Here is a 14,108-nt window from a genome sequence, read left to right as displayed (position 1 = left end):
CCATGACCAGTCCCCAGCGCACTTCCCCGTTCCTGGGGGGGACACTGAGGCCTCCCGGCACACAGCGGGCCACCCCCAGGTGCCAAAGTTCACAGGAGCCCTGCCACAAACCACAGCCAGCCCCCGCGGGGAAGACAAGCCAGATGTGGAGCTCTGGCGTGAGAAAGGCCAGGGCAGGTGCGGCCCTGCCTCCCTGAGCTGTCGGGACCCTGGCAGGTGGCTTAGTCCTTGCACCTCTGCAGAGGCCCCCTCTCCCTGGGACCACTGGTTGCCCCGTGCTCAGCACGGTGCCTACACCACGTACCCCCGGCAGCACCCCATGTGTAGGGGACAGCTATGACAATCAGACGAATATTCGTGCAAACTGGAAACATGTGTCCCCAGGAAAGGGAGGCGCACTCAGGGAGGAGACCAGGCAGAAGCAGGGCTGGGGCGGGGGGCAGGCAGACGCCTGGACCCCAGACCTGCCCCCCTGCACAGGGACTCCCGGTGATGCCCTCCGGCACCCACCCCGCCACCTTCTGCATCTCAGGGACGCACCTGTCATGCCACAGCAGAGCCACGCACACATGGGGGTGGACTGGGAGGCAGCGTGGTGTCAAGTCCCTCTAACAGTGGAAGACAGGCGCCCCCTCCTCGCACAGATGGCAGCACAGGCTGGGGCGGGGGGGGGGGGGGCTCCCACTCCTGTATAACCTGGAGGCTGAAGAGCCCGGCAGACAGACGGGAGGACAGGCGGCAGGCCCTCAACGGAGACCATGTGCGCACGCTGCCTGTGAGGCCCCAAGTTCCAAACACAACAAACCAACACATGCAGTCCTGGCCTCAGGTGTACGGAGACCCGGCGCAGACAAGCAGGTGTGTGGAAGACAGTTATATTTATATAAACTCTACAGAGACAGACACACGAAGCCCACGGAACAGGGAGGCACCACCACCCCGGGTCCCGCGGGCAGTTCCAGCCCAGCCCCCTCGGCGGTCTCGCGTTTGTTACTCTTGTTTATGTTTTGGATTCAGAAACCAAGACCGTCCGAGCAGCTACGGGGTGCTGGCAGAGAGCGCCCTGAGAGCACAGAGCTTTAGGGGCTCCTCCAGGCGGCCACGGGCTGGTCCCGCCCCAGCAGGAAGCTTCTCTGGCCGGAGCAGGGCTGGCCTCGTCCGGGCAGTGGGCAGGGACTCATCCCAGGAAGCTGGGGGGGCGGCTCCCGAGCCCGGTGTCCAGGCACTGTGCAAGGGCTGCAGTGCCCACTCCCAGGCACCAGACCTCTCTCCCAGTCCTGCTGCGGGACCGCTGTCACCTCCCCAGGAAGCCCCCCGTGCAGGCCCACTTGATTCCCCCGTGTCAGAAAGTGCCATGCTGTTTCTTCATGAATCCCCCTCCAGAAGGTCAGGGACACAAAGTCAGGGGTCTCTGCCGCTCGTGCCCAATGCCCGTGAGCAGGTGACAGTGAATGGGAAGCTAGTATATGACAGAGTGAGCCGCTCCCAGCAATGGGCAGCAGGTGAAGGGGACGGGCCCAGAGCCACCCTGCCACGAGGGCAGAGCCGGCCAGCCCTGGGCCATCTGTGCGTGCAGGCACTGGGCAGCCCCCAGCCTCCCCACCCACCAGGACCGTCCAAGGGCTGTTTTGCAGGTTGGCAAGGGGCCTCAACCTCCACGTGGCTGTGTGACCTCAGGCAGCCCCCTCGGCCTTTCCAGTAACTGCCCAACCTGGTGTCTCACAAAGTCTCCCCACTAAGGCGCAGGGGAGGTGCTGGTGCTGGGCAGTCAGGGCACCAACCCTCCAGGACAGGACACGGCTGGCAGCAATGTTCTAGAAGACCTGGGGGCCTGTCTCTGCAGCAATCACCCACCCCACCCTTCAGTTACATACAGGCATCCACTTTTCAAGGCCAACTCAAGGGCCGCCTCCTCCATGAAGCCCTCCGCAGTCCCTGCCCCCAGGGATCCAAATATCTGTATCTGATAAGGACTAACTCAGCCCCAAAAGATGTGACTGTAAACCCTGCGTCTGTCCCCACCTCCCGCACCGTCCAGCATAGGAGCTTCTGGGGAAGAAGCAGCAGAGAAATGGCATGAGATCCTTCCAGCAGGCGCCCAAGGTCACCCGCAGAGGGAGGGGCAGGGCTGCGGTCCGATCCTGGGCCCTGCACTCCTTGGCCAAGGATCCTCCATCTTTCTCCGCATCACCCAGCCACCACCTGCCTCCGGGACTGAAGGGTAACTGAAGCGTGGGAGGGGCTCGGGGGCAGGCAATGACGGAGGATCCAACTCCGGGGCGCTGGCCACCTTACCCTCTCTTAACCACGGTGGCTCTGCCGTAGCCGGGCAGCCAGAGGCGAGGTGGGGCCAGCTGGCCGGGGAAGGCGGCTGCCCCAGCCAGCAGGAGCGAGCCGGTCACCCAGGCCTGGGGAGGGGCGCAGCGTTCTTGAGACTTACGGGGCCCGGTGCGAGGCAGGGACAGTGCCAGGTCTGCATTTTCCCACCAAACCCCCCCACCAGCCTGCAAGGTGGCCATGGGCACCCCCTTTGCAAAGGAGGAGACCAAGGCTCAGTCAGTCCTGTGACCCCGCCCCAGTAAGATTCCCACAGCAGCCCAGTGGCCGACGGCGGCGGACCCCCCCATTGCCATTCCAGGCAGCTCATCTCACACAGCAAATGTCCACGCCATTCCAGACGCCAGGGTCTCAGCCCCGGTGGCCCCTGCTCCTCCCCTACGAGGTGGGGCTGAGGGCAGAGGCCCCCCCCCACCGCAACCCCTCCGTGGATGAGACCAGGTCCTGCCCCAGGGACTTAGCACAATTTCTGGCACAAGGTGGAGAAAGCTTTGTCCTTGCTGAGCACGTCCTGTTAGAGAAGCCCGCGCCAAGGGCCCTGGATACAAATGGAGACAGACGGCAAACTCTGGGAGGGTGGGGACCGGGGACCAGGGCTCCTTTACAGGCCGCAGGACAGGCCCCCAGCCCCGTAGGCAAGCCCACCGCCGGGTTTTGTACAGGCTACAAGCTAAGAAAATTTTTCCACGTTTTTAAACAGTTGGGGGGAAAAAATCAAAAGGATAATACTTCGTGACACATGAAAATGATATGAAATTCAAATTTCATTCTCCATAAAGTTTGCTGGCGCACAGCCACACTTACTCATTTACAGATCGGCCACGGCTGCCTTCACACCGGGAGGGCAGAGTTGAATGGTTACGACAGAGCCTGTCTAGCCCACAAGGCCTAAAATATTTACCGTCTGGCCCTCGACACAAGCCAAGTGCCAACCCCTGCTCTGGGAGCGGGCGCCGGTGGTCGGCTGGGGCGCTGGGGGAGAAAGGGGTGGATCCGAGGGGCAGTCAGGAGGGAGGTCCACCTGGCAAGGCCCCAGCCGTGGGGCTGCCGGACTTGGGTCTGGGCCTCTGCCTAAACCAGGACCCCACCACCAGCCCCGCCCACACTGCCTGCCCCGGACATCCCACGCCTCTAAGTCACAGAGCTGCAGACACAGACCTGATGGGCTGGACACGGGGCCAGGAGGAAGGGGCTGGAGGGCATCATGCTGCCAACCGCCCAGGGCAGGACCCACTGCCATTCTGGGAAGGATGACAAGAGCCCCTCTCCAGGGAGGGGACACCCTTGGCCACCCTATCCTCATGTAAGAAAGAGCTCGAATGAGGCACTGGGGTGGGGGCTCCTCATGGCTACACGTCCTTGTCAGGCCCCCGGCAAAGCTGCTGCCCGCACACTTGGCCCCAGGCTCAATAGAGCCCCCCATTCTCAGGGCCCAGATGGCCTCCCCACCAAATGCACAGCACACTTTCAGGTTCCAGCCCAGCCCACCGATGCCAGAGCCACAAACAGCCCACTGTCCACCACTGCCAAGCAGTACCTTCCCAAGACCTGGGCAGATGACACCCACAGGCCTTGCCCGCCGATTCTGCACCCAAGCCTCAGGACCCTACTCCACACAGCCCTGGGCCCCTCCCAGCCGGTCAGGCCACGGTGAAAGATGGGACCCCCGGCACATGGCCTCTGCCCCCGGGGTGCAGCTACCGCGACCCTCTCAGGGCCATAGCCCCTGCCACATGGGAAAGCCAATGCTGGGGAAACCCGCATCTCCCCACTGGCCACTATCACCCCCCTAAGGAGCCTCTTCACGAGCTTTTTGTCATCGACCTCCCACAGGAAGTCTCCGTGCCACAGAGCGACCGTGTACGTGTTTCGTACTCTACATACAGCTGAGCGTCATACACAAAAAGAACGTGGTCTCTTCACCTCCAGAGATCTGATTCCCGCCACCCAGAGCCCACATCACCCCCGCTGGGAAGGCAAGGGTGCACGAAAATGCATTACTAAAATCAATGTTATGCATTTCTTTTTACTTTAATAAGATCACCAGAAGTTTTGAAACACAGACAGAACTCACGTGTTCCTATGTGGCAACCGTGATACAGATAGAAAACAAAGACGAACGTGCACACGACACATCCATCTACACCCGTGCCTGCCCACACGCACGCGCACGCACACGCACGCACACTGCCGCTCCCACCTCAGAGAGCACCTGGGAGCAGGGACAGCCGGCGGCAGTGGGCACACCAGCACCCAGATCGTGGCTTCTAAATTCCCCTCCCCGCGACGGAACCAGAGCTCCTCGGAGACCCGGCTGATTCCTGAGCTGACACAAGTGCTCAGGAAATGCTGAGAACACAGGGCGCCTGAGGGGCTCAGACGGTGAAGCATCCGACTCTTGATTTCGTCTCAGGTCATGATCTCAGGGTCATAAGATCGAGCCCTACATCGGGCTCTGTGCTCAACCAGGAAGTCTGCTTGCCCCTCTCCCTCTGTTCCTCTCTCACTCTCTCACTCTCCAATAAATAAATAAAATCTTAAAAAAAAAAAAAACAGAAAGAAAGAAAGAGAGAAAGAAAGAAAAAGAAAGAAGAAAGAAAGAAAGAAAGAAAGAAAGAAAGAAAGAAAGAAAGAAAGAGAGAGGAAGGAAGGAAGGAAGGAAGGAAGGAAGGAAGGAAGGAAGGAAATAAATGCTGGGATCATGTCAAAAAGATGCAGAGCTGCCGGCCTGAAGCATCCCCACAGGCTGAACCCGAGACAATGTGAGCGTAGAAATAAATGACAGTAACAGATTCTAATCCGTGGAATAAAACAGGAAACCATAATGCAGGCCACCTGCAGGCCGCTTCTGCGGCCCCGGGCATCTGGGCGACACCGTCATGTGCCCTCACTCTTCTGGAAGTGTCACGAGAGCAGGACCCAGCTCAGGCGGCCCCCAGCCCCTCGCCAAGCACAAAGCCTACCTTGGAATGAAGGAACGCCGGGCTCCGCAGGCCCGCGAGATGACGTCCCGGACGAGGGGCTCAGCCCAGTCCCCCTTCCAGACTGGGCTTTGCAGGGTGAGAAAGAGCATGGCCCCCACGTGCTGGGTGGAGCGAAAGCGTGGGAAGTGCAGGGTTAGCAACATACCCCTGGTACCCTGGGGGCCACGGCCAGACTCGCCACGCCGCAGGCCAAGAGAGTGCAATCAGAGGAGGCTTCCTAGAGGAGGGGCCTCTAGATTAGCTCCTCCAGGAAGAACCAGGTGAAGAGTGGAAGAGGCCTACCGACAAGGGCATGGCTCACAACGGATGCTGACGGCAAAGGTACAGAAGTGGGGCACAACAGGCCTGAGGCAGGGACGGGAGGCGTGGGAGGAACCCCGGCAGGCCCCGGGTGCCAGGCTTCCCAATCTGCTCTCCAGGGAGGAGGCCCGCCCAGGTGGTGTGGGCAAGAGGCCAGGCGGGTGGTGCCTTACAGGTTCAAATGGAGCGCAGGGGCTGTCTGTCTGCCGGCATCAGCAACCTCAGGACCTCCACAGCCGAAGACGCTCCAGACACACGTGATCTCTTATTAGGATCAGCAGATTGTGGCCATACCTAATTAGTTTAATTAAACCCAAGGTGGCTCCCAGGCATTTTGGATTAAAAAAAATTAAAGCACGGCCTGCCAGCTCCAGGAGGGCTCTCTCTATGAACACCTCCTAGTTTCCGGCTCTGTACACAGCAAATGCCCCATAAGTGCACATGCTCTTACACTCCTCTGGGGCCAATAACCCAGCTGAGGTCAACTCAGAGTGGAGGGACATTCCAAACGCTATCCTCTGAAAACAGGATGTCACCATGAGAAGCCGGCATGGCCTTCTGGAACGAGGGGACAACATGGAGGCCTCTGGGCGGGATGGGCCTCCGGCCTGCAGGACCGCACGGAGGTGGGAAGGCCCCGCAGACTGGACTCACCAGCAGAGTAGCCAGATGCCCGCAGAAAACAGGCACCCCCCCCCCCCCGCGCCCCCTCCACGCTGCAGGAGAAACCGAAGGAGAGGCAGCCAGACAGCTTCAGGAAGGCTTGCGGAATCGAACGCATTTCGGCAATCCTACAAGGGAGACCCAAGCCTGTGATTTCATTGCGCCTCTTCGATCTGTGTGACCCGAGGCAAGTCACCGGATCCCTCTGAGCTCTCGTTGCCTCATCCATGACACAGGGATGGCAGATCCCCCCAGGATCGTGCCTCGCCCAGGGCAGGACCCTGAAGAAAGGGAAGCTTGGACTTTCCTTGTGATCCAAGCACCGCACCCTGAACCAACAGGACATCTTCCCTCCCCCGCTCTAGGCATGGTAAGCTTCCCGAATAACAAAGAGAGGACCCCCAAGCTCCTCTCCCAAACCATGCCCAGCCACACTTGGTAAAAAGAACCGTTTCTTTAACTCTGAATGTACAAGGGGTAGACCCACTGAATGCACGTTCTCAGAGCCCCTGCAGCCGTCCCTGAAGCAGCGACAGACAGACAAAGACGGGGTGATGACCGGTGGGCTGAGGTCAGGGACACCAGCCCTCTGCCAAGACAGCAATCTCTGCCAGTGTCCGGATGACCATCCTAGCATCACCATCAACCCCACACCACACTGAGAACATTCTCTGCCTTAACCTCACGGAATCCTCAGAAGCTGACTCGAAGGCGCCTACTACTGCTGTTCCCATTAAACAGATGGGGAAACCGAGGCCCAAAGGTGGTCACCTACCTGGAAGGTAACAGGGCCAGGCTTCAATCTGCACAAGTCCACGAAGACACACAGACACTCGCCCATCCGGTTCTCCCTAGCACCGAGACCCCCTGATAGCCCTTCCCCCAGGCTGGGACACGGGGGGGGGGGGGCTCAAAGGGATTGTGCTGCCGTCAGTGCTGCTGCCTCAGTGCTGCTGCCTCACCGATGGCTCCAGGGACCCCAGGAGGTCTCCACACTTCCAGCAGCAGCTGGGCCAAGCCACCTGCCACAGCCAGAGTGCCCCTCTTCCCCCACCCTGCCCAAACCACAGCTGGAAAAGGGCAGCTCCGGGATCCAGAGGCCAGCTAGGCCCAGCCTCTGTTGTGTGGACCCACCCACCCCAGGCTGTGTCCTATGCCCCAGCCTCCCTGTCAATCACCCAGAAAACCCACCAGGAGCCAGCAAGCCCGGGCAGCCCCTGTAGTTGACAGCCAAAGGCAGACACATCGGTCCATGGCCAGCTCTGCCCTCAGCAACCCTTCTGGCCTCAGTTTCTCCAGCCCCCTACCCTGACCCCCAGAGGGGAGAACAGAGGTGAGGAACGGATTTATGAAAGCACTCTGCAGCAGGGCACCTGGCCCCGGGGATTCCGGGTCAGTGAGCATGAGAGAGCCTAAGGAAAGCGCTGACTTCAGGGGAGCCCTGAGACCGCATGCCTGAACCCGCAGGGGCTCCCTCAATAGGCTGCCTGCCTCCATGGTCCTGGGTTGTTATCACTGAGTGGGAGAGCAGCCCCCCTACCCTCTCAGGGCTCCTCTTTGTCAGCAGCCACCCCCTTCCTCCCTGGAGGAGGGGATGCCCTCATCTCCTTGGAAACACAGTCACAGCCAAAGGGCAGAGGCCATGCAGCCCAGCCTGGAAAAGCCGTGACTCACTCCATCCCTCCTTCTCCCTAGCCCGTTTTCCGATGTCACACATGAATGGCTGTTGTCCACGCGGACTTGCTGTGGGCCACAGAGGAAGGGGCTCCAGGGCTAAGAGGAAGGTCGATCCTGGACAGTGCTGGCCAGACCCTGTCTTGCCCCCGGGGCCCCTTGGGCACCCAGGACCCCTTCAAATGGAGCTGGGGTGGGTGTTCTGTGACTCCAAGGGGGCAGGACCTGAGCTTCATTCTGCTCAAGTCTTAGCCAAGTTCCCTTTAAGGGGCCAAGAAAAGCAGCTCCTGCCGGCTGCGCAGACATTTTCCTGCCGGCCGGCAGCCCCACGCGCTCGGCCACGACAAAGGCCACACTTGAGGGTGCTGGCGAAGCGACGGGGGCTCCCGCTCGCACCAAGTTGCGTGGCCCTGTCCAAGAGAAGGCGAAGACCCGAGCCCACCCGCTCCCTCAGGCCCCTCCGGCTCCAGCTCCTCGCCCCGCCGACTCCTCGGGCCGCGCCCCGCTGGTCCTCCACCGTCCCGCCACCAGGCGCGAAGCCGGAGGACGCGACGCCCGACGAGGGCCACGGGCGTGGCGGGCTCCCCGAGGCCGGGAGGGACGAGGAGACGGGGCGGCAGCGGCGGGCGCCGCGCTGGGCTTCGAATCTCCGCTCACCCGGGCGCCGCAGACCGGCTCGGGGCGCTTCCCGGCGATGCCCACGGGCGGCGGCGGCGCGCCCCGGGCTTGGGGGACTTTGGTCAACTTCGCGCCTCCCGGGGCGCGCCCCTCTCTCCCCGCGACCGCCCGCGCGCCGGGACCCTCACCTGGGACATCTGCGGCCGGAAGTTGATGTCCTTGAGGTCGATGGAGCCGGGGGAGAGGTTGTGCAGGAGCTGACACAGGAGGACGCCGTCGCGCAGCGCCTGCGCCAGGTCGAACACCACCGCCGAGGGCCACACGACCCGGTGGTTGGGCGGCAGGACCTTGCAGTCGATGAGCCAGCGGCCGCACTGCCGCCACTGCTCCATGGCGCCCGCGGCGGCCGCACCGCCGGCCCGCTCAGGGCAGCGCTCGGGCCAAAGTGCGGCGGCCGCGGGGCATCCCGCCCGCGCGCGCGGGGCTCGGTGGCCGGGGCGGGGCTTCGCGCGGGCGGCCCGGGGTCCCCAATGCGCCGCCGCGCGTCCTCTCCTCTTCCTCCTGCTCCGGCTCCTCGCGGGCCGCCGCTCCCGCCCACGTGCAGCCGCGGGGTGGGCGCCGCGCGACACGCGGGACCCCCTCACACACACGGGCGCCCCCGGACCCCGGGGCGGGCTCCACGCCTCCCGCCGCCGCAGCGCCCCGCTATCGGCCCCACCGGGCGCCGCATGCTGCGCTCGGGGCGCTCCGCGGCCGCCACCGCTCCTGCCCCGCCCGAGACAAAGGGCCGGTGGGTCGCTCGCTCGGCGCGTCCGGGGCCTGGACCGCCCTCGCCGCCGCCGCTTTGTTCGCCCCGCCTGCGGGCTCCGCACTCGGCGCTCGGCGCTTGGACTCGGCCGCGCGGCGGCTCTGGGGTTGCGGGGGCGCTGGGGGCGCGGGGGGCGCGGCCACGGGCGGGGCGGGGCGGGGGCGGGGCCGGCGCGCGGGCCTGGCACCGCCCCCGCCCCCCCCACTTCCTGCCCCGCCGCCCGCCAAAGTTGCGGAGGGCGGGGGCTGCGGCGCAGCCCGGGACCCGCCCACTCCGTCCGCGGGGCGCCCAGACTTTTGGGGAGCTCTGCGCCTGGGGCGAGAGACCTCGCCTGTGGAGGGACGGCCGGGTGTCAGTCTCTGCGTTGGCCCTGCGTTCTGCTCCGTGGCGATCAGGAGGTCGCCCCTGTCGCTCTGGGCGCTTCCGCACGGCCCTTGGGGAAGGACAGACCCAGGAGGGGGCACAGACTGGGCTGAGGACCCCCCCTCGCGTCCCCTCGGTGCATCAAGCCGTCCCCGAGGGATAACTCGAGGCCCGAGGCACACACGGGCCGGGGATGCGCCTAGAACCCCCATCCGATCCTCTGCCCTGGCCAGGGACCCGAAAGCAGCCCCCCACCCACCCCTGACCCTGCACAAAGGCCGGGATTCCCCCACTTTGTGACCCAGAGGCCTGGCCACTTGCAGCTGCCCAGAGGGCAAATCCTGGCGTCTGAGATGGAATATGTGAGATAAGTAAGTGAGGGAGAGGCTTGGTCATGAGGCCAGAGCTGCCTGGGCCCTGGGTCCTGGCAGGCCCCTGGCAGACTGCAGGGTCCACCGACCCCACCCTGAACTCCTTCCTGAGCCGCGCCCTGGGGTGGGGGCCGTGTTTTCAGCAGCTGCCCCCTCCCCCCACAACAGTGGCAGGCTTCAAGGACATGAAGAGCCAATCTGGCAGTGAAATGATGTGGCTCCTGGCTCGGCTCAGGAAACGTGGGCTCTCATCACGGATGTGCTGGGCCACTCCGGGCAAGGCACAGCCCCACCCAAGACTCTCAGCCACCGTTGCGGTAGGGCTGAGGCCACCCACTCCCGACACTCGAGGTTGAAATTCTGGACCTGTGTTCAGTGGGGCAGCACTGGCAGCTGCCTCATGGCCCAGCCCCCTCCTCCACTGGGTGCCACCCCCACCTCATGGTGAGTGCAGGGAGATCCCCCAGGTCTTCTGCAGAGGTCAAACCTGCTGCTTTCCCGAACCGAGGAGCAAGTCTGGGGGGCCAGGCCAGCGTCCAGCCCACGGGGAGAAGCAGAGGAGCTGGCCTCCAGGGCACACCCCAGGGCCTGTGAGGAGCGGTCACAGCAGGAGTAAAATCCGGCCAAGTGGCCAGGGAGCTCCAAGCTACCGTCCAGGCGTTCTTCCTTTGAGGAACCCACGCAGGAAGGAGCCTGCCTCAGAGTGCGATTGAGCCTGTTCGGCCTGAGGCAAAAGCAGGTCATCCCCCCACCATCACTCCGAGAAAACCACGGGGACGTAGCCCGGACCCTAGCCCCTCCAGCCCCCGCTCTGAGAGCCTTGCAGGCACCTTCGCCTTGCAGCGTCCCCTCCTCCTCTGTAGAACTGGGAGCCCAGCCCTCCATCAGAATTGTCTATGAGGGCCAACAGGATGTCATCGAGAGGCCTAGGGCAGAATGGGGCCCCCACAGCCCTTCACCTGGGGTGCCCTATTCATGGTGCCCCCCTTAATGCCTATGTCTCTCTCCCACAGGTAACTGCCTCAGCAAGAAAAGGGCCTCTGTCCTCACCACCCTTCACGGCCTGCCTGCCTGGGCAGAGACCCAACCAAAATGAAGAGCCCTGGACTGGGACACAGGCACCCAGAGCTGACCATGCAGACGGTTGTCTGCTGCCCCCTGGTGGGTGCGGAGGGCACTGTCGCCACCTGGCTGCCCAGCTAGACCTGGAAACTGGGGTTTAGCCTTGAGAATGGTCACATGGGGAGACTCAGACCTCCCTGCTGTGTGGTCCTGAGCCAGTCACAGCCCCTTCAGCATTCCCAGTTTCCTATCTGGACACTGGGGACATGTGTATCTCACAGTGTCCTTGGGACGCTGTGCAGGCAGGCTGGACAGGAATGAAGGGATAGATGGATGGATGGAAACTTGGTGGAGACTCTCTTCTCGACACTTGGTGTGGGTACGATGAGCAGGTCCAGACTGTACCAACTCAAATCATGGATCAGAAAGAGGGGACACCGGTCCAGAAAACCCTACTACCATCCTCATGCCCTGGGACTCAGAGCTGTTGGCCAGGACCACCTATGACAGAGCCCCCGGGGTGGGGGGCGGGGGGGAGGGCACAGCTCCTGTCGCATCTTGTGGACATAGTTCCCTGAGACACGCTCACAAACAAGGAAATGGTACTCTCAGGGCTGCACCTCAGCTCGGTCCACCTTTCGCACAGCCAGTGATGGCTCCAGGAGGAGGGAGAGGCTCTGCGCTGAGGGCCAGGGCAGCCCGAAGGAGAGGCGGGGAGCTGGGCCCCCAGTCCAGCAGGCAGGAAGTGCCAATACCAGCCACCTACCCCAAAGTAGAAAAGGAGGGTCACAGCCACCTCTCCCCACCTCACCCACACACCGTTGCCCCCTTGGTCCATCCTCGGCAGCCAGCAAGGACCCAGTGAAACTTGGGTGAGACCCTGTCACTCTCCTGGCCAAAGAGGGGCCCTTTGGCTTACACCTCACTAGAGGTAAAAGCGAATTCCTTCCCCATGATGTCCTCCCTCCCTGGATGACTTCACTTCTTGCACGAAGGAAAGGAGCAGCCACACCTGGCACGTTCGTACCTCGGGGCCTTTCCACTGGCCATGTGTCCGCCCAGGGCCTCTTGCCCACATAGGTCACACCCTCACATCCTCTGCGACCCTCTCCCCCCTCCCTGACTCACTCAGTCTCATCCCTCTAGACAGTCAGCTCTGGGGCCGCAGGGACCATTCCGTCCTGTCCCCAGTTCATGCCCAGCACTGCAGACTGGGCTCTGCCTGTGGGAAGTGATCAGAAAAACACTTACTGAACGAAACACCAAATGAATAAACAACTTGGCAAAGCACTGCGACTCCGGTTTTTAAGCCAGATAGATTCTCCTACGGAAGTCACAGACGTGGGGTAAGTTGATGCCAAGGTTTACGGGCCAGGCTGTGCCATCTGTGGAGTGGTGTGCAGCCTATTCTAGCGAAGTCGATAACGAACTTTAACACCATCACGTGAGTGTGTAACCGCATGCTCCGAAAGACTGCACGGGCGTGGCACACTCAGCCGGGTTTATCCTGACGGTGCTCGTGATTGTAACAGATGCCCCCATGTCCGGGGTGCCACCTGGCCAGCCCGAGGGCCACAGACACTCACCCCGCCTCCCTTAAGCCTCATGCCGTAACCACTATTGTCCTGGGTGGTGAAATGCAGAAACCAACACACCGGGCACATTGGTGAGCTGCCCGGGTCACCCAGCAATGCGTGAGGGAGCCGGTCTGCGCGCCAGGCCTCCCCAGCTCCCAGATGTCGCTGTTGAAAGCGGTTTCTATGCTGGCACTTTCTGCTGTTCCTTGACAAGCTGATTTGGGTGGGTGGGTGACGAGGGAGAAGGGAAAATGCTATGGTATCTACAACACATAGATACTGACTCAGCAACAGAATGCAGTGCTTGAAAGCCATGCACACGTGCGCACGCGCGCACACACATGTGTACACACACACACACACGTGCACCCCACTGCAGAAATGGGCCAGTAGCCCGGCAGGAGCGTCAGGCTGACTGGAAAGTGGCTGCTAGGGGACACCCTGTGTCCAGGCTGAAGTGGGGGGAGCGTAGGGGGGAGCCACCTCCAGGGAGCCTGGGGGCTGTCGGGTTCCTGGGTGTCCCGGACAGGAGGCCTGCGGAAGCTTTAGGGCAGGTGAGCCTGGGCTTCTGGCTTCTGGTCCTCTCCCTGGACTGTAAGTCATGCAGGGGAGGACGGCGGGGTGGCGGCCAAGGCCCCGCGGGCACAGCAGGCTCTGCACTAACGCACCTCCACCCTAGACGGGAGGCACTCTCACTAGATCTGCTCTGGGGGTGCAGCTCCTCAGAGCTGAGGGACTTGCCGGGGTTTGCATCCCCCTGATAGAGAAGCCGTCTCTATCGGGGACTTGGCTTTTGCTTCCAGTCGATTCCATGGCTCCAGGGTGGCAGCGCTGGGGGGAGTCTGCCCTCACAGAACCTCCAGGGCTCCCACAGAGGCATCCTCCTCGGGGGAGTCTCATTCCCTGGTCAGCACTGGGAGTTTGCTCGGAAGGGGAACAGCGCGTCTTCCCACACTGCGCTCAGGACATGCCGCACTGGAAGAGGCTGGAGGGCTCTCTGCCCGTCCGAACCCCCGAGAGCTCTCCTTTCCACACAAGCCTCCTCGGAGAGCCACACGCAGCCCAGCCAGGGGCTTTCTCCGCCCGATTCCCCAGCCAGCCCAAGAGCTGGACCACGCCTCTCCTCAATAGGACCAAGGTCAAGGGGGCCTTATTTCATAAGGTGGGGTCCCAGGCACACACAAGACTTCTCTGGCAAAGGCCTCCACCAACACGGCAGTCTGCCTACCCTCCACTCATCCATCCACCCATCCCTCTCTCCATCCCTCCACTCATCCATCCACCCATCCCTCTCTCCATCCCTCCACTCATCCATCCACCCATCCCTCTCTCCATCCCTCCACTCATCCAT

General features: G+C 62.5%; 1 protein-coding gene across 2 annotated transcripts in view; it reads right to left on the bottom strand.

Moving 5' to 3' along the window:
• The window catches only part of VAV2 (vav guanine nucleotide exchange factor 2), a 168,240-nt gene extending 158,742 nt beyond the window's left edge, over positions 1–9,498 (bottom strand). For both annotated transcript variants that reach the window (XM_045771281.2, XM_045771280.2), the window contains exon 1: positions 8,765–9,498. In XM_045771281.2, the coding sequence (XP_045627237.2) occupies positions 8,765–8,968 (204 nt within the window). In that variant the 5' untranslated portion in view covers positions 8,969–9,498. The remainder of the gene's footprint in view (positions 1–8,764) is intronic.
• Between the last annotated feature and the right edge of the window lie 4,610 nt (positions 9,499–14,108).

This window comes from Ursus americanus, chromosome 18 (assembly GCF_024610735.1).
Source record: "Ursus americanus isolate L20-20 chromosome 18, mUrsAme1.1.p, whole genome shotgun sequence".
Taxonomy (NCBI): Eukaryota; Metazoa; Chordata; class Mammalia; order Carnivora; family Ursidae; genus Ursus; species Ursus americanus.
This window is presented reverse-complemented; position numbering and strand designations above follow the sequence as displayed.